The 19,269-nt window shown below is 36.1% G+C and overlaps 1 protein-coding gene across 2 annotated transcripts in view; it reads right to left on the bottom strand.

The window, feature by feature from the left end:
• The window catches only part of LOC150075332 (chitinase domain-containing protein 1), a 104,896-nt gene that overhangs the window by 21,320 nt on the left and 64,307 nt on the right, over positions 1-19,269 (bottom strand). For both annotated transcript variants that reach the window (XM_090388263.1, XM_090388262.1), the window contains exon 8: positions 9,197-9,295. In XM_090388263.1, the coding sequence (XP_090244389.1) occupies positions 9,197-9,295 (99 nt within the window). The remainder of the gene's footprint in view (positions 1-9,196; positions 9,296-19,269) is intronic.

Here is a 19,269-nt window from a genome sequence, read left to right as displayed (position 1 = left end):
GATAATGGTATGAATTCTAAGACTGACACTGCCAACCAAACAGTTTGCATTCCTAAGAGTACCCTGTTCACTATTCTGAAAGATCGGAAAAAGATTGAAAGTTTAGAGAAATCTGCTGTACCAGGTAGGATTCGAGCACAAAAGGCCAAGTATCCAAATCTTGAAAAGGTATTTTTTGGATGACTAACGATAATGCATGCAAAAAAAAAAAAGTTCCCATAGATGGTAATCTTTTAAAAGCTAAGGCTGAATCCTTTGCACATTGAATGGATAATTTTAAAGTTCAGATGGATGGTTCCAGAAGAATTTTAAAGTTTAGATGGATAGTTTCAGAAATTTAAGACTCATCACAGCCTATCTTTCACTAAAGTGTGTGGCGAAAGTGCAGTTGTGGACATTGATGCTACAAAGGAATGGAAGGAAAATCATTTAAAAAATGTTTTGCTGACATACGATCATTTAAATGTGTTGTATCTGGTATTTTAAATTGCTACTGGATACAACACATTTAAAGGCAAGAAATATAGTGGCGGAAAAAAGTCCAAACAACAGATTACCATTCTCCTGGCAGCAAACATGTCTGGCACAGAGAAGCTTCCTCTTCTGATCACTGGGAAAGCCCAGAAGCCTCGATGCTTTAAAGGATTGAAGACATTACTGACTGTGTATCAAGCAAACCAAAAGGCATGGATATCATCGCAAATCTACAAAGAATGGATCAGTCTTAGATCATAAGTTGAATGAGAAGAATCGAAAAACTTTTCTGTTTGTGGATAACTGCACCCCTCATTGTGCAATCACCTACTAACAAATATGACATCAGTTCTTCAGCCACTTGATCAAGGTGTAATCCAGTGTTTTAAGAAACAAAATTGTGATATGTCTTGATACCAAAATTCAATGTGAAATCGACGTCCTATTTATGTGTTTCAGCATGGGATGAAGTTGATGAAAAAGTGATCGGCAACTGCTTCAAACATGCTGGATTTACTGCCTTGAATGATGTAATCTATGAAGTTTTGCATGCTGCTTCTCCTATTAATTGCAAAGAACAGTCTGAAAATAGGGAAGAAATATTTGAGCGTGTGCATCACCATCTAAACTTACAAGAAAATTTAAGCTTCAACGTTATACAGAAGTGGATGAGGGCACAATGTTTCAGGATATATGCGAATGAAGAGGAACTCATTGCAGACGTGACGAAATTTGTAATGAAGATGAGGAACCTACTGTAGTTGAACAAGAAGTTTCAGTGAAAGATGCTCATCAAGGATTAAGCTTGTACGTCAATTTTTTTCAAGTGCAGCCTAACTGTGAAAGTGAAATAACTGCTATCGCACATCTTCATAATTCTCTTTTAAAATGCTCTCCATTGAAACAGCGTGTTTTGAGAGATTATTTTAAAGTATGAAACAATTCTCTTGTTAGGTGTTGATAGGTATGTAGCCTATGTAGTGAAATTTACAATTTAATTCTAACCTTACTGCACTCTAATACTGTAGTATACTTTATAAAAATAAGATTATACTATATTGTATTAGTAAAATTACATTAAATGTTCAAGCTTTTACTTGTTTTGTTGCTATTTTATGAACAATTGATATAATGTTCTTTGGATATAATGGTTGCTTTTCTCATTCCCCTGGAGGGTCATTATATAGAGCTTCGACTATATATATACACATGTGTGTGTGTTAAGCATCAAAGCAACTAAAGTTATGAGGCATCAGTAACAATGTGTAAGACAGTTCTATGTATTCTGTGACTGATTTGTCTTTTTATGAATGAAAAAACCAAAGTTTTCAGGAGAAATAAAACCATGAAACTTACTTGAGACTGACTCATCATGAAAAAAAAAGCTTATAAAAATATCTCACATCATTAATGAGATGTGAACTCAGGCCTTTTCCACCAGGTGTGGAAAGGAAGGTGATTATATCCACTGTGCTACCCCATTATGGCCACCTTTCTATCATAAATGAAAAATGGAGTAGGAAGACACACCAAACTGATGCATGAATAACCTTCTTTGTGTTGTAAATGAGGTCATTCAAAATAATTGACAGATCTGGAGGTAAACTACCATACCTGAAGAGCTTCTGCCAAAACTATTTGGCAAACTCAAGTTGTCAAGATTAGCACTATCCTCTGTATTGATTTTATATGTTTTATCATTAAAATTTTCCATCCTTCTCTATCAATCTGCTATATAATATGTTACAACTGGCATGTATCAAACTGACGCGCTTCTCTTTCAATCCCCAGTTTCCCCAGATGATTCTCCTTATTTTGTAAGATATTCTTCATTCAGTCCTCGAGATACCTCATGATTCAGAAAACTCGTGTGAAAACTACAGTCGCCCCTCTTTTGCATAGTGGAGTGGTATACTGCATAACTTGCAAAGATTGTGGCAATTGCTATATAGGGGAGAGCTCGAGATGCCTTCAAGACCGCCTTTCAGAGCATGACAGATCGATTCACCTTGGTGACACTGACCACTCCACAATCGCAGAACATTTCTGGTCAACCCACCATCATCTTAACCCTAAATGCGATCATGAAATGATCGACCAATCCTGGCACTTCCGCCACCTCCTTTGGCTAGAATCATTAAACATATCATGCAATTCAAGAACCTTGAATTGCTGCAAGGGCACAAGACTACACCCTATCTTGGAATCAACTGTCTTGAAGCTCGACAAATGCTGGCAGCAAACCCACACATGTCCGTGTACCAACAATAAATGCCAATCTAGTATATGAATATTCAATCACGCGACCATGTACATACCAGAACACACACACACAACTCTTGTACAAAGGGTACTAGGAAAGTTTTGCAATATGACGCAACAATGAATCACAGGAAGCTACTTGTTGCTGCATGTTGAGACATGTTCATACGTGCATAGTAGCCGCCGCGCCAAGTCGATGGGCTCAGTTATTCATTAGTAGTGAGAGTGTAAAGTGCTTGCGATGGCATCGTGGTCACGAAATGAGATAAGGACAGTTTTGCAGTATAATTTCGTGCGTGGTTTAACCATAGACCAGTGCTTAGAAGAAATGACTCTTGCACTAGATGATGATTGTCCACATCGTACAACGATATTCAGGTGGTATAGAGAATTCCAAAGGGGAAATTTCACTCTGGAGGATTCTGAGAGGCCGGGAAGGCCACGAACGTCAGTTACGGAGGAAAACGTTACTGCTGTGAGGAAAATGCTTGACGAAAACAGGCGAGTGACCTACCAACAGATAGAGGATACTTTGGGCCCAAATTCACCAACAATTCGTTCGATTCTGCAAGATCATTTGCACGTGAAGAAACTTTGTTCTCTCTGGGTGCCGCATCAACTGACTGAAGAGCAGATGACACAACGTGTGACTTGGTGCCGGGAGATGTTAAAAAAGTTTGATAAGGGACAATCTCGGTATGTGAACAACATCGTGACAGGTGACGAGACTTGGCTGTACTATTACGATCTGCCGACCAAGGCTCAAAACAAAGTTTGGGTCTTTGATGATGACGACACACCCGTAATTGTCAGAAAATCCCGATCTGTAAAGAAGAAAATGATAGCTGTATTTTTCAAATCGAGTGGAATTGTGGAACGTGTCGTTTTGGACACGCAGAAGACAGTCACAGCTAAGTGGTATACCGAACAATGCCTGCCTAAAGTCATTGGATCTATGAAGAACCTGCGGCCAAAGTCAAGAATGGACACCTGGTACCTCCATCACGATAATGCTCCAGTTCACCGCGCCAAAGCCTGCACCGAATATTTGACCACAACAGGACTGAAACTTGTCGAGCACCCTCCCTACAGTCCAGACCTTGCTCCCTGCGACTTTGCACTGTTCCCGCATGTGAAAATGAAGCTAAAAGGGAGGCGGTTTTCCAGTGATGAGGACCTTCTACGGGCTTGGGACAACGAGTGTGCTTTACTCCCTAGTGAAACTTGGCAGAACTGGTTTAAAGATTGGTTTTGGAGGATGGAGAGATGTATTGAATGTAGAGGAAATTACTTTGAAAAAATTAAATAAACAAAGCTGTATTGCAAAACTTTCCTAGTACCCTTTGTATATGTTAAATTTTTATCTCTAATGTCCATATTCTGTTAGAATATGTATAAGTTATAATGCTTAAGAAAGGATCAGTTTACCCTGAAAGCTCCATTTTTAGTCATTAAAATTTGTCACTGGATGTATACTGTATTGTTATTTTCTTTTACTCATAGAATCCAGTACCACAGGCCCCTGTTCATTTATACAAAGAATCTGGTATAATACCCAAATACAAGGAAAGTCAAAATTATGTATACACACTTTAACAATCCATAATTTATGAATTAGATGACTTATTTGTATTATTCCTTCTTTCAGATTGGCCAAAAAGCCGTAGAAATGATGGAGAACACATAATTAAGTTTTGAGGAGAGAAAGGTGATTTTTAAATGGTACTGGAAATTTGAAAATGTCATCAAGGCTAAGTGTGCATGGGTAAGAGACATGGAACAAGGGCATCTACTCGTCTAATAATCTCTCTGCATGATACATCTGAGGAACATGGAACTGTACATAATATTTATAAGACAAGCAGTAGAATGAAAAGGACATCAACGATGTATCAAAAATGTTGAAGCTGTCATGAATGCATTTGAGTGTTCCCCACAGAAGTCAACAATACAGTGTTCATAAGAACTGCAAATGAGTCAATCATGTGTTATAAGAATATAACATAAAAGACATCAAATTAATGTCTTAAAAGACATAAATTTGAAGCCTTTTAGACACCTCAATTACTGCATGCAATACAGGAAGACCTAGATTAATGAATACAATTTTATGAGTGGTACTGTCTAAAAAATGGTGGAATCGTCGCTTCTGAGGATGCAATTGTATAGTCAAATGAAGCCACATTCAAACTAAATGAACGTTTGAACTGTCACATCTATGATGATTCAAATGTGTTTTTACTGGGTCAGTGAAAATCCTCACCTCACCCTGCAAAAAGATGTTAACTTGCCGGGGATATCTGTAGATGGGAATCTCCTCTAACAGGATCATCAGACCTTACAGATTCAATGCACTGTTACTGGGGAGAGTTATCTTGAAATGTTAAAGAAATATGTGGTACCCAATATCAGAAGCATGTTTTCAGACACAGTGTCTTTTCAACAGGGTGGTGCATCTCCACATTTTCATAATGTTGTCTGTGACCATCTGGATAGTGAACAATGAATAGGTCCCTAGGGGATTGCATTTGAATATCCTGCAAGGTCCTCAAGCCTCATCCCTTAAATTTTTTTTTTTTTTTTTTTTTTTTGCATAGGGTTACCTGAAAGATAAAGATGTATGCTCAAAAATCAAAAACACTGAAAGTTTGTATACATAATGCTGACTCACCCTATTTCCATCCTGCAGTGGATTGATAATGGCTGTACTTTACCTTTTTTTTTTTTTTTTTTTAAATAAGGAATACCTTTTCCCAAGCTATTAAAGCCATCAACACTGGTGAAAATGTACCAAGCCCAAAGGAGTTTTGGAAATCCTACAACATTAAAACTGCCATCTACAACATTTCAAGTGCCTGGGATGAAGTGACTCAGAAAACCATGAATGGAGTGTGGAGAAAAGTTTGAAAGGATTGCATAAAGGATTCCCAAGAACCTGCTGATTTTGTTGAGACTGTTAAAGTGCAAATTGCTGAGCCTGGAAAAGAAGCAGGATTGGATGAAATGACGATGTAAGAGATGATCGATGACAGGGATGGCCTCTCTAATTAAGAATTCATAGAATGTGACAAAAGAACAAGAGCGTGCAATTGAGGGAGAAAATGATCAAGATCCTACAGATGAAGAACTGATAAAGTCACTGACTGCAAAAGGACTTAGTGAAGCTTTCAAACACTTTGAAAAAATGTGAGATTATTTCTGGGAGAAGTAATCTCACAGGGTCATCAGACCCTGACATGGAACAAATTTCCAAGGTAATAAGAAATGAATCCCAACATGATTTTGTATGAGAGGAAGAGAGACAAAGCACAACCCAAAATCTATACATTTTTCAGTCCAAAGATATGAAAACTCGACAGCCCAGGGCCATCAGATTACTAAATTCATGATTTTAATTGGCATTTTAAGTTTAATTTTGATAAGTAATGTAGTTACTTACCACATAATTATATACATATGTACGAGGGCTGTTCCAAAAATACGCGGACTGGCAACACTGCTTCACTGCTATGGAAACAAGTGAAGAGTTTGCAGTCTAGGAATGTTCCCCCACCTTTTCTTAGTTAGTTTGTGCAAGCATATCACGTAGTATTCATTTTTTGTTCGTTATAACAGTTTATGTGAAGTGTTTTATGATGGGGGATAAGAAAGATATTTCGTTAATTATTAGACAAAGAACTGCAATTGAATTTTGTGTAAAGTTAGGCAGAAGTGGTCAGAATACTTTGAGATGATTCAAGAAGATTGCAGTGAAGAAGCCTTGGGCAGAATGGTCGTATTTAAGGACAGGAAAAAAAGCATACAAGATGAATAAAGAAGCAGGCATCCATCAACCTCAGTGAATGATCAAAGCATTGAGGAAGCCAAACATTATTGAAAGAAAATCTGGCAGTTCAGTTGAATGTTGGTGTGGCAAGATGTCACGAAATTATAAAGATGCACCTTAACATGTCACGTGTTTTCGCAAGATGGGTACTGCGCGATCTTACCGCAGAACAAAAAGAACGCCACACTGAACTTAGTCAAGCCTTTATTGACAAGATGGAAGAAGAGCCCAACTTTCTGAATAAAATAATCACGTGTGAAGAGTCCTGGATTAAACATTTTGATCCCAAGTCCAAACAGCAGTCAAGCATATGGAAACACCACGATTTACTGCCTCCAAAAAATTGAGCTTTTCGTTCATCAAAAAAATTGAATGGTTGGCTTTGTTTTTTGATGCCTGTGGAATAATACTGCAGCACTGGGTTCCTGAGAAACAAACTGTAAATGGAGAATATTATGCTAACACATTGCTAGTTCACCTCAAAGGAGCAATTCGCAAAAAAAAAAAAAAAAAAAAAAAGACTGGAACTGAAGAAAAGAATGGTTTCTTCTACAAAATAACGCTAGGCCACATGTTGCACAACCAGCAATACAAGCTTTAGCGAAAATTGGTGGTTGACCACTAGACCACCCTCCATACAGCCCAGACCTTGCACCACATGATTTCTGGGCTTTCCCGAGCCACAAAAAAGAGTTGAGAGGAAAAAAATTTAACGCAAATGAAGAAGTTAAATCTGCCACATTGTACATCCGCTATCCTGCAACGTCTTTCAGAAAATGGGCTGCAGCAGGTGTTTCAGAAGCTAGCGAACTGCTGTAAAAGGTGTATAGAATGTGAAGGATGTTATTTCGAAAAGGAGACCCATACCAACCTCCCAAGTGACTGACTCAGAGCAATGAGATTAGTCCACGTATTTTCGGAACAGCCCTCGTAATATAGAACATTTTATATGTACAAATTTTTGAATATTAAATATTTTGACCAATATTTGTGTGTCTTTTCACTACCACTTATTGATTAGGAAATATATGGCATAGACTGCAACTTACAAATATGTATGTTACTTTACGGGAATACGGCGCTTGCTTAGCACTGATTCACTTAGTGCTCTGTTTATAGGAAATGAATTATCAGTGTTAAGCAGGGGTTACCTGTACAGTAACCTCTCATGGGTGACCTCTCATTAGTGGAGTTGCCATTGGTTGGCTGGGACCGCTTTAACTAATAAATATCAATATCATGAGTGACCAAGTCAAATGCTTTGCTAAAATCTAAATAGACTATGTCAAAAAATTTTTCCCTACATCCAGTTCATGAGTAACTATGTCAAAATAGCCGACTGAGCTAGTTAAACATGATTTCCAGTGGACTGGTTAGTCCACTAAAGTCGGACTAACCAGTCTGCAGTCACCAACTTTGCTCTTAGAACCACCTTTATGTATTGTTGATATGATGGCACTTCTCCAATTCAAAGGAATCTCTCCAGAGTCCAAAGTTGCCCACATTATTAACTTCAGTAGTTCAATACATACCTGGCGGCCTCCCTCAAAATTATTGGTTATATATGTCGTCAACTCCAGAAGCCTTACTTGCCTTTATGCTTGAAAGTTTTTCTAATAAACAGTCATTTGTAATTTCAAAATCACTAAATTCATATGACTCTGCCTCAGTTGCACAGCTCTTCTCAGCATGAAGGGTTTTTCTTCGGTAGACAGATGCAAAGTACCTGTTCAGTTCATTATCAACATCACCTGGGTTGTCTAAGACTTTCCCATACCCAATGCACAACGATCCAAATCTTCCCAATTAACAGATCCCATATAGCACCTTAAACTGTCAAAGTCTCCTCTTCTGAAATCAAAACCCATGCCTTTAACTACTGCAACATCTTTCTTTATCTTCCAATTCTGATAATTATATGATTGCTTCCTGATAATGGTTCCTGTACTTTAAGCCCTGTAATGTCATCTGATTTGTTAGTAATGATAAGGTCAAGGATATTCTAACCCCTAGAACTTTCTCTAACATGCTGGTACAAATAATAATCATCTAGTTTATGCTAAAAAATTTCCCCATGGTGAGTTTCCCTTCCACTATTTCCCCATGGTAAATTTCCCTCCCACATAATCTCCATATCCAAAAATATTCAATACCCAAGCATTAGTCTTGACTTTTTTGTAACTATATGTGTATTATCCACAATAAATTTACTGCTGGTATTTTAAGTTATGAATTCTCCCTATAGCCTAGATTTCATCCAAATGACTAATTTGTTCTCAAAGCTTAAAGAATATTTCTTCTTAATTGGAGCCAACAAATATGGCTCCAATTAAGAAGTTAAAAGCAACAATGCAGATATTGTTAAGCTCTCTCAGCCAAAAGGATTTCTTTTTTGACTTAAGTGGCATACAAAAGCTTGTTCAATGCTGGAGGATATGTTCTGAATTAATGTGGGTGTATAGAAAAAAACAATACAAATTAAAGAAACCTTTTATCTTAAAGTACATTTTTTTCTTTTCAATTTGTGTCTATTCTAAAATTTACATAATAAGAGACATTACATTTTAGCTCATACTCTTAAAATGTGGCATTTTAAAATTGTAAGTTTCAATTTTGACCAATTTATAATCTCACCTCTGTGGACTAGAGTAGTCATAGGTCATTAAGCTGAAAGCATGGACATGTGGTGCTAGACTGAGGAAATCCGCTCTAGTAAACATACCTACAATATTCCTATAAAAAGTTGTTCATTAAATTTTTTATCAAGCACATATACAAAATAATTTGAAACTTTCTTTTACTTGATAGACCATATTTATAAAGTAATTTGGATCATGAATATATCTGATTTACTGTCCTCTCTCCATATCAAGCAACAAAACACTTCCAAAATTACTTTAGTTATTTCCCTTTACATTTCCACATAACTAAATCAACAAAAAGAAACTAGGGCTGATTCATTTTTATTTGTTTATCTCACCACTTAACATATCACCATATGATAAAATTATACTCATTTGTGGTGAAAGACAAAATAAATATTCCTGAGTTCATGTGTGGATGGTTTTTCCTAATAAAAATATAACCTTTTTTGCTTATGACATATCACATGATATGTGATATACAATAAACAAAATGTAGCATGTTTTTTGACCAGACCTTTCTGTACAGTCCTTGATCTTACAATACAAGGGATAAGTGATTCCCCACAATACCTTATCATACAGCTAATTAACTAAGTATGCCCTAACCAGTACTTAAAGTATAAGCTTCAGGAATAGTATAGAAGGCTCACTATATTAAACAGGTAGCTCTAATAATAAAGAAAGTTAATAAAAGTGAATTAAAGCATTGAAACAACTAAAATAAATAAAGTCACACATGAAATATACTTTCTAATAAGAATATATTGAATAAGAACCTATCACAATAGGTTCTTATTCAATGCTACAACACAGTGTAGATATATAATGCTATACTTTCTTATTCAGAAAGTATAGCATTATATATCTACACTGTGTAACAGATCTCATAAAATTCTGTTTACCTTCGTTTCTTGCTGTTTCTTTAAGATTTTAGACATGCTGATTATGAAAGTGACATTAATTTTTTCACTGACACACAAAATGCATGACCTACTGTTAACTATTGTGTAGGTATACTGTCTGTAATAAAACAGTTATAGTGAGGTTGTAAACTCCCCTGACCATAACAGGCATAAACAGAAATTTAATTATTTATTTTTATTATTTTGATGGAATTTGCCAAACACCTTAGGTAAGCATTTCTTTTTCAATTTTGTTGCTGCTATTGGTTTTAAGGTGCATCAGCATCTTACAATTCATGTCATCGTGCTGTACACCACACGAATGTGGTGTACAAACAGTTCACGAACTGATTTAAATATTGTGCTGGCTGAAAATTCAACAATAACTTGTAAATAAAAACAATATTCCTTTGCCTAAAATTGGCTAATAGCCCCAATTAAGGAGGCCTTTAAGAAGTCCATCAGTCTCCAATGGAATTTGAAACCAGATATCTCCAAATCCACTGATTTTGAGAGTGGACAATCGATTTTGACTGTCACAGATGGTTGTCAGTTTCATGGAATTATCATCAGTGTAAATAACTTATGTGCATATTTTACTATATAATTTATTACCTATGATTCATAAGCTATATACGACATACAGTAATTCTACTAGATAAAGAGGTAATTATTTCATTTGGGCTACATTTTGAGTATTACATACTGGTTCGGAAATGTCCATTTCACAATGAAGAATAACAAGTGATATAAATTATTTCTATAAACAGAGACTTCAGTTTTCGTGTAAGTCTTAAAACCTGCATAGAGACTTAGTATGCCCTAACCAGTACTTAAATTCAGGTACCGAAAGGCTTAAGTAAATTAAATGATGGGGATATCTTTTTTCTTCTGCAGAAGGTGCAAACTAGAGGACTGTTGTAGACTAGATATAAGAAAGCTCTCTTTGGACAAAGATTTATTAACTTTTGAAATAAATTACTGCCAATTAATTGTATAACCAGAGCCTATATAAATTTAAGGAGGGGGCTGGACCATTAGGAAATGGCTGATGTTGAATAAACCTGGTTTCCTTGCATTGATTTGTCTTTACTAATGCTAACTAATTTGATGAGTTTCAAGTGCTGATTAAACCAAAAAATGCCAACATAATCTTGGAATATCAGAAATATGGTGTCATTTTTATATTCAGAATTTGAATATTGTAGGTACAATCATATATAAAAGGCAGATGTGACAGAAGGGAAGGTCATGGGGGGGGGTTATTGATAGGTGGAACAGGACCAGGATATGTCTGCCAGGGGCAAAAGTTGATGACGTTGTGGGGCAGATATCTTTTAAGGACATAAAAGGTAATATTGTTGTACACATTGGCACTAGGGCTTACAATACCGAAATTCCGAGATCCTGAATACCGGGATCCCAGTCATTTTTTTCTGGTATTCAAATCCCAGTATTGATACAAAAATACCGGTTTTTTAGTATTAATTTAAAAAATAATTATCCATGATTTATTCACATAAAGGTTATAAAATTTACAATAATAAATCATTAATACTGCTGAATTTGCAAATGAGGGATTGTTATACACAGTACAAATGCAATGGAAACCTGAAAACGTCATGAAACTGTAAGACATTAAATCTTACAAATATATTTCTCTTAGTAAGTATAGTGTGTGTGGAAGTAAAGCACTTAAGGAATAACGAAAACATCATTACGAAAACATTTCCATTAGTGACAGTAGGCCTGGTAGAGCAGTTAAGGAATATGGTGAACGATGGTATGGCAGGTGCAGAAGGGTTAAAATTAAAAGCTTCTAAACCATAGTTTAATCCCTCTATTACACCGCTACTTGAGGATGCGACACTTAGTGCATTTTAGGAAAGGGTGTTGGTATGGAGCAGTTCAAAGGTATTGTGAACAGGTGATTGTAGAGGTAAAAGATGAAAGTGTTTCGTTGTGTGGGAAAAATATTCTGTTTTTCCCACCAAAGAAAGAAGAGTGAGTTTAAAGAATAACACCATGATTGATTCAGGTTTAAATTAGATAGTGGGAGATACGTAAATGCGTGCAACCCCTCTGGGGTTTGCATGCATTTTTGTATCTATGCAAGCTTATATGTAAATTTTAATCTCGAATGGACATTATTAAAAACCTGTAGAACATTGTTTATGGTCAAATGATCTGTAATAATCAGGATGTCATCCAGATATCTTCCATAATGTGTGATCTGTGGTATAAATGGATCAAGATGAATCTTCTCTAGTTTATCTAAGTATAGCTCAGCAATGAGTCCACTGATGTTTAGACCCATTGGCAGGCCAAAAATCTGTCTATATGTTTTTTCTTGAAAGATAATGTAATTGGCATTACTAATAATTTCGTTAGTTCAAAGATTTTATCTTTAGGAAGTCTGGTATTATTCATTTTTATGTTATCATCGTTTAAGAGAGCCCAAACTATGTCTAGAGCACACGGGACATTTACATTGGTATATAGTGAAGCCACATCCAATGAACAGTCTAGTTAATAAATATAATAAAATGCTCACTATTTTACTTGGCCAAATAAGGTAGGGATAATGTAAGTGCGGGCTTTAATTTGTTTAAGCTGGGCCATAGTAATGTGATCATCTTTCCTGAAAATAGTGAGCATTTTATTATATTTATTAACTAGACTGTTAAACACAAAAGGTTCAACCTTGTATGTCAAGGAAGTTGAACTCCTGAAATGATGGTGTATAACTGTGTCACCCTTTTGAATAATGATATTGCAATTTTGTCTAAGTGTATATAATGCATTAGCTTCTTCTCTGTCTATTTTAGAAGGTCTTGAAGGGATAGTTTGGTTTATGATACGAGTAGTCTGCTGGATCAATATGTTTTTTTGGGATAAAAGAGTGAACTCAAGATCAATAATCATTTGTTTCTTAGGGAGGATTCGTGGGGGTAATTATAATTTAAATTTAATAGGCTATTCGTTGAGAAGTAAGCGTAACAGATGATAAGTTCTTTACATTATCTAATGGGGTAAGGTCATATGAACCATTGTGCATATGACGCTGCAAGTGTTATGATATCCACTGTGATTCTCATATCGATTATATGAAGAATAATGACGTCTATTTTAAGGAAAATCCCTAATGGCTTGTAATTTTAAGAAATGTCTATTCTTTAATGTAATGGCTTGGGCGTCAATTTTTAATTGAATGACTGACTTTAGGTTATTCCAATCGATAATGTTTAGATTTTTTTTTAAATATTATGATATCGCTGAATATTTTTAAAATATATCTTTTTAAGGTTAAATCAACAATTTAAAGCTAGTTTTATTATATTACTTGACAGTACAAACTAAACACTGTATTCCTGGGATTTTCAAACTTAGCCAAAATTTTGCAAATTTTGGAATTAAATTTTCAGAAAGACATGTTTTAAAAACCAGATATAATATTTTTGGTCTGCATATTTCAATGTAATTCTAGTATAGCCTTGTTTTAACCCTGTTAACCATTCAGCCATGGTGTTATCGAAGGATAAAATTTGATATAATAATATCAACTAAGAATTTTGTATGTTAATGTATAATTTGAAAGAAAGATTAAGTCAGTATAAACGGATGCATCTAAAAGGTAGTAATCGAATTTTGAAATCTATTATCAAATCCAGTTTTGTATGTTAATGTATAATTTGAAAGAAAGATTAAGTCAGTATAAACGGATGCATCTAAAAGGTAGTAATCGAATTTTGAAATCTATTATCAAATCCAGTTATAATGAAGGAGGCAGCAAGGAAAGTAAGCAAACCCTTAGCCATAATTATGAGAGCATCCTTAGAGTCAGGGGAGGTCCCCATGGACTGGACATGTGCAAATGTATCCCCAATTCACAAACAGCACTCAAAGAGTAACACAAATAATTATAGACCTGTTAGTTTAACTTCTGTAACAGGATCTAGAAAATTTAGGCAGATGATCTGAGAAGTGGCAACTGAAGTTTGCCACTTCTCATTTATCATTGACAAATGCAAAGTACTGCATATACCGGTTTAACATTGACAAATGCAAAGTACCGCATACACTCAGGGAGGTGGAGAATAAAAAAAATTGGAGGTAATTGTGCAGTCAGATATGAAGTTCTCTGAGCAGTGCAGACATACTGTCAGAGCATCATGGAGTTTTGTCAATGATATATAGGAATTTTGCTAGCAGAGACAAGGAGGTGATTATCTCTTTGTATAAAGCAATGGTCAGGCCACACCTTGAGTACTGTATACAGGTCTGGAGGCCTCATTTTAGGATGTAGAGTTGCTGGAACAAGTACAGAGAAGGGCAACAAGGTTGGTGAGAGGAACAAAGGGGTGCACTTACGAAGAAAGGCTTAATTTCTGCAAGTTGCAGCATCTGGAGACTAGGCACCTGCAAGGTTGTTTGTTTGTTATTTGGTTTTTAGGAGCATTAGCAACTAAGGCCATATTGCTCCGGGATATGGCCTTAGTTGAAAACTATCAAGATACTGAGTGGAAAGGTCAAGGACCTTTCCGCATCCTCCGTATTTGGTGGTGACGGGCTCGAACCCTGGTCTAATCAAGAAGCGCATGCTACGCACTGCTGCTCCTTCCCAAGTGGCTACGGAGGCGCCACCCGTGAGGTGACCTGATCGAGATGTATAAGGCCTTGAATGGTTTGAGCAGGCTCAATGCTGATGGAATACTTCCGCTTGCTCAGATTAAGAACCTGAAGGAGCATAGATTCAAATTGAGGAAAGTCAGTTGTAGAATAGATATTGCGGAAGTTTGCTTTTAGCCTGCGGGTAGTTGATTGCTGGAACAGACTTCCATCTGCTGTTGTGGAAGTTGATAGGTTAAATCAATTTAAGGCTGAACAAGACAAACATTTGGAGTGACTGGTTGGGTGAAATGGGTAGGGTTTTTTTTTTTTTTTTTTTATTGGCTGATGCTGTATAAGCTTGCTTTCTTGCATCATATGCCTCAGCTAATGCTAATGAATTTAAGTGCAAAGCACACAGCTTCAAGAAGGGCATACCAATAAATGAAAACTATCAAGATACTGAGCTGTTATGGTGTAAAGCAAAAATGAGATTGGTGGGTATGTCACAGAACAAATGAGTGTGATGAATATAATGATAACATTATATTATAATGATAATAATAATAATGATATTATAATTATAATGATAATATAATGATAACATTATATTCATCACACTCATTTGCTCTGTGACATACCCACCAATCTCATTTTTGCTTTACACCATAACAGCTCAGTATCTTGATAGTTTTCATTTATTCTACAATTTATGCAGGAAAATGAAGTAAGCAAATATATATGAATGTATGGTCATGAGGGGTTAAATTTTCAAGAGAGAGAGCGACTGAGATTTGTGGATGGGCCACTCACACAATAACAATATACATTACATTGCCAAAAGTAACCAGTCACTTGCATATTTCTAAAAAATCTTTTATTGATACAGTGTCTAATATGTTGGTCCACCTTTGGTCTTAATTACACTGTAACCTCATTGGTAGACTCTGGACCAATGTTTGATAGCAGGAAGGCAGTATACTTGGGTTCATCCTCCTCTTTCAAATAATGGTTAGTTCAGCTACTGATTATAGGCATACTGACCTGGCCTGAACTGAGGTCAAGTTCCAGTTCATCCCAAAAGCCATCGAGGGTGTTCTGGACAGGCCAATGAAGCTTTTGAATGCCCATGTCTTCAAACCAAGTCACTACAGGCTGTGCAATATGACATGGTGCATTCCTAAGATGAAACAGAAAAGGGCTCTTTTACATACTGCTGCTACTGGGTAAGAAGAGCAAAACTGTTCAGAATGTAAATGTACCAAGAACGATGAGGATTGGTCCAAACTACAAGAAAAACCTCAGATAGTAATAGTACCTCACACTGGTAAATAACTTTCTCCGAGCATCCACCAGACCCAAACACATCCTTCAATTTGAAAAAACCAGGTGCCATTATTCATGACTCTATAACACAGCTTTCTAAAATCCCAGATACCAATAACAATGGGTTGTACACTAGGCAGTTGACAGTGAGCATTGGGTGCTGCAATGCTTTGTTTGGATGCTACAGCTCTTTGATAAAATCTGACACTATGCAGCTCCCTAAACATCATCCATTCCTGTAGCCTCCCTGGACTCCTAGTTGACAGTATTCTATGAGGAACGATGAGATCTACGTATCCCTCCTCTAAGCACCCTCCAGTCTCCTTCTGTCAAGTTCTACAGTCTATTCAAACATTTCCCAGCTGGTAGCACCATGATGTTGGTGATTACTTTAATCACTACTGGTGTGAGAGGTGTTGCAATGGCAGGAACAAGTTGACTGATTGCTAATATAGCATCCTGTGATAACTCCCTGATGGAAAGTGCTAAGCCTTGACCCCTTTATTGTATTTCAGTTATCTACTTACTTATAATACAAACACAGTTGCTTTTAAACTATTCCTGTCACACTGATGGCAGATACAGTTCACTTTTCCCAAATCCCAGGGATGACTGCCAAGATAATTTTGGCAATATATCAAATTTCTGTACTAGTTAGATGGCTACTTCTTTTATCAATGTATTAGAGATACTACACAGGAAAAAAATATTTTCGACCTTATTTTTAGACTGATAGACAATTTTTGAACATGGGAAATCTAAAAAGATATTTACTGAAGGTTTTAATTCAATTTAATTTAATAGCAACTGTTCCCGTTGAATTGTAATTAATGGGAACAGTTTATGATCATAATAAACTCTACTGCTAAATGAGAAATGTTTGAAGAATTTTAGAAATTGATCATTTTTTTTACCATTTCCATTCGAGGTATAGACCCAAATATATGACAGGTGAATTGATAAAGTTATTATAACAGAAAAGAAAGTTATGTGGGATGAAAATAAAATATTAATACATGCTAAATACTAGGACATATAAAAATTAATCTGTAGTAGAGAATAAAATACCCTAATGCAGACTATGCAAACAATTTAGTAGGAGCATCATGAGCAATGAAAAAGAGTTTTACTAATATGTGAACAATAGAAGGGCCTGCACCATGCTGGCCAACTGGAGAACAGTCTTGATAATTGAACTTTAAGCAGATAATCGAAGAGCTACATAAACCTTGCATCAATATTCACATGTGGGCCTTGATTCCTTCAGGTTTGGAAACTAGATGCTTGTGCAATCACTGAAACTGAATTGTGAGTCCAATCAAATTTGTGGGCTACAGAGCTAAGCAACTCAGAGGAGACCAAATTGAGGTATATAAGGCTCTGAGAGCCTTATATATACTTCACTGTATTCACTGTTATAAATTATTCCAAAACCATAAATTCAAATTATGGAGGGGGGGGGGTAGAATAGACTGTAGGAAGTTTTCTTTTAACCAGCAAGTTACTGCTTACTGGAATATGTTGCCTCTATGGGTTGTTGAGTTAGTCAAATAGGTAGTTTATTTTCTTATTTATTTATTATTTTTTGAAATCAATTACTTATTTTAATTTTTAGCTAGCATAACAAAAGCCTTATGCTTCTTCCTTACACCATATGGCTAATGCTGATAGGGCAATTCATTTGAACACAGAGGAACGGATGTGGTGTTGTTATTTTTGGCACAAGGCTGCTCAAGCCATATTGCACCTATCAGTGATGTTGAAGTTACCCATGTTGACTGTTATGGGAACATTCAGAAACTATCATATAAGTTCATCAGTTTAAGAATGTGGAAAAATTTAATGAGATTAGCATCATTACCTACGATACAACTACTTCAAAGATTCTTCAAGATTAGGAAGGAAACTGAATGAGAGTTGCCAGGCATGAAAGTATAAGGTACATTCTACAAGAATGTGCTTCAATGTGAGCAGAGTTGCACTGTGAAGGAGCATTTCCTGTGAGGAGAAATAGATGAGTAATCTGACTGTAACCAATTCTTGCTCTGGCTAGGATTACTTCCTCCTTTCTGTTTTTCCAGAAGCTAGAGGCCCATAACTGCGAATTTGCTTTCATTTGAAAGAGCTTATTATCCGTTTTAGCTTGCCATAGACGTGTCCATTGTTCCTTACCTATCCTTTGTATATTAGATTTATAGTCAATATATGGAACGAAGAAACATAATGAGGCTGGGTTAGATGAATGTTTGGCAGTACAGTCTGACATTTGTTTCCAGATAGGGTGTGTTCATTTCAGAGGAAGTGATCTGCATACCAATACCAAGGAAGACAAACTAAGACACTAACCGAAAATTAACATTTGAATATCTTTTTCTTTTGTGATCATTATAATTAAAACAATGACACCAGATGAAGCCACTTAATCGCACATGTATCCACTTTTCTTAATACTATTCAGCCATTGCTAAAATGTGCTGATGGAAAGACAAACTATATTTCTCACTCATGCCATCTAAATTTGATCAAAATAAAAAAAAAGTCCAAGTGCGAGCTAAAATAGTGTAGCTTTCAAACTATGCTACTGGATATTTTGTAGCCTCTTTTTTCCTACTGTTCATTCAAATTTTCAACCAGCTCTTTGTAGTTTCCATTTGTGTACTGTTTTCACTACAAACCTAATCAGATTAGTAAGCAGTTTTCCAAACTGGATTTTAGCAGAGGACCAGGTGGGAGCACAAATGTGTTCAACAGATGGAGACTGTTTTAAAAATTTGGATATAAACAAGTGATAGTTATAATACAAGGGGAGGGGGGGGGGGGTAAAAAAAATTTGTATTCTCCAGAAGTAGTTGTGATAGAAGGTTGAACAAACACCATGTATTACACTTTTTTAAAATAGTCACCAGACAAAATGAATTCTTGCCACCCATCGATACACTTCTGCAGGCCAGTTTTGTAGAGGTCCTTTAAACCACAACTTTGCAGTAGTAATCACGTCATCATCAACAGAAAAGCATTTTCTGTGAAGAAAGGACTTCAGGGCAGGAAAGAGGAAGAAATCTGAAGGTGCAAGGTCAAGGGAACAACAATATTTCAGTTTTTTCTGGTGCATCAACAACATTTCACATGCACATTGTGCCCATTCCTTCTTCTAGTAAGGGGAACCATCTAGCAGACACTTTATGCACATGCAATTGTTGATGGATGATGTTCTCCACAGACCCTA

Source organism: Mastigoproctus giganteus, chromosome 14, assembly GCF_048544385.1.
Source record: "Mastigoproctus giganteus isolate SK-2022 chromosome 14, ASM4854438v1, whole genome shotgun sequence".
Classification (NCBI taxonomy): Eukaryota; Metazoa; Arthropoda; class Arachnida; order Uropygi; family Thelyphonidae; genus Mastigoproctus; species Mastigoproctus giganteus.
The sequence above is the reverse complement of the archived record's forward strand: the minus strand, read 5'-3'. Positions and strand labels throughout refer to the sequence as shown.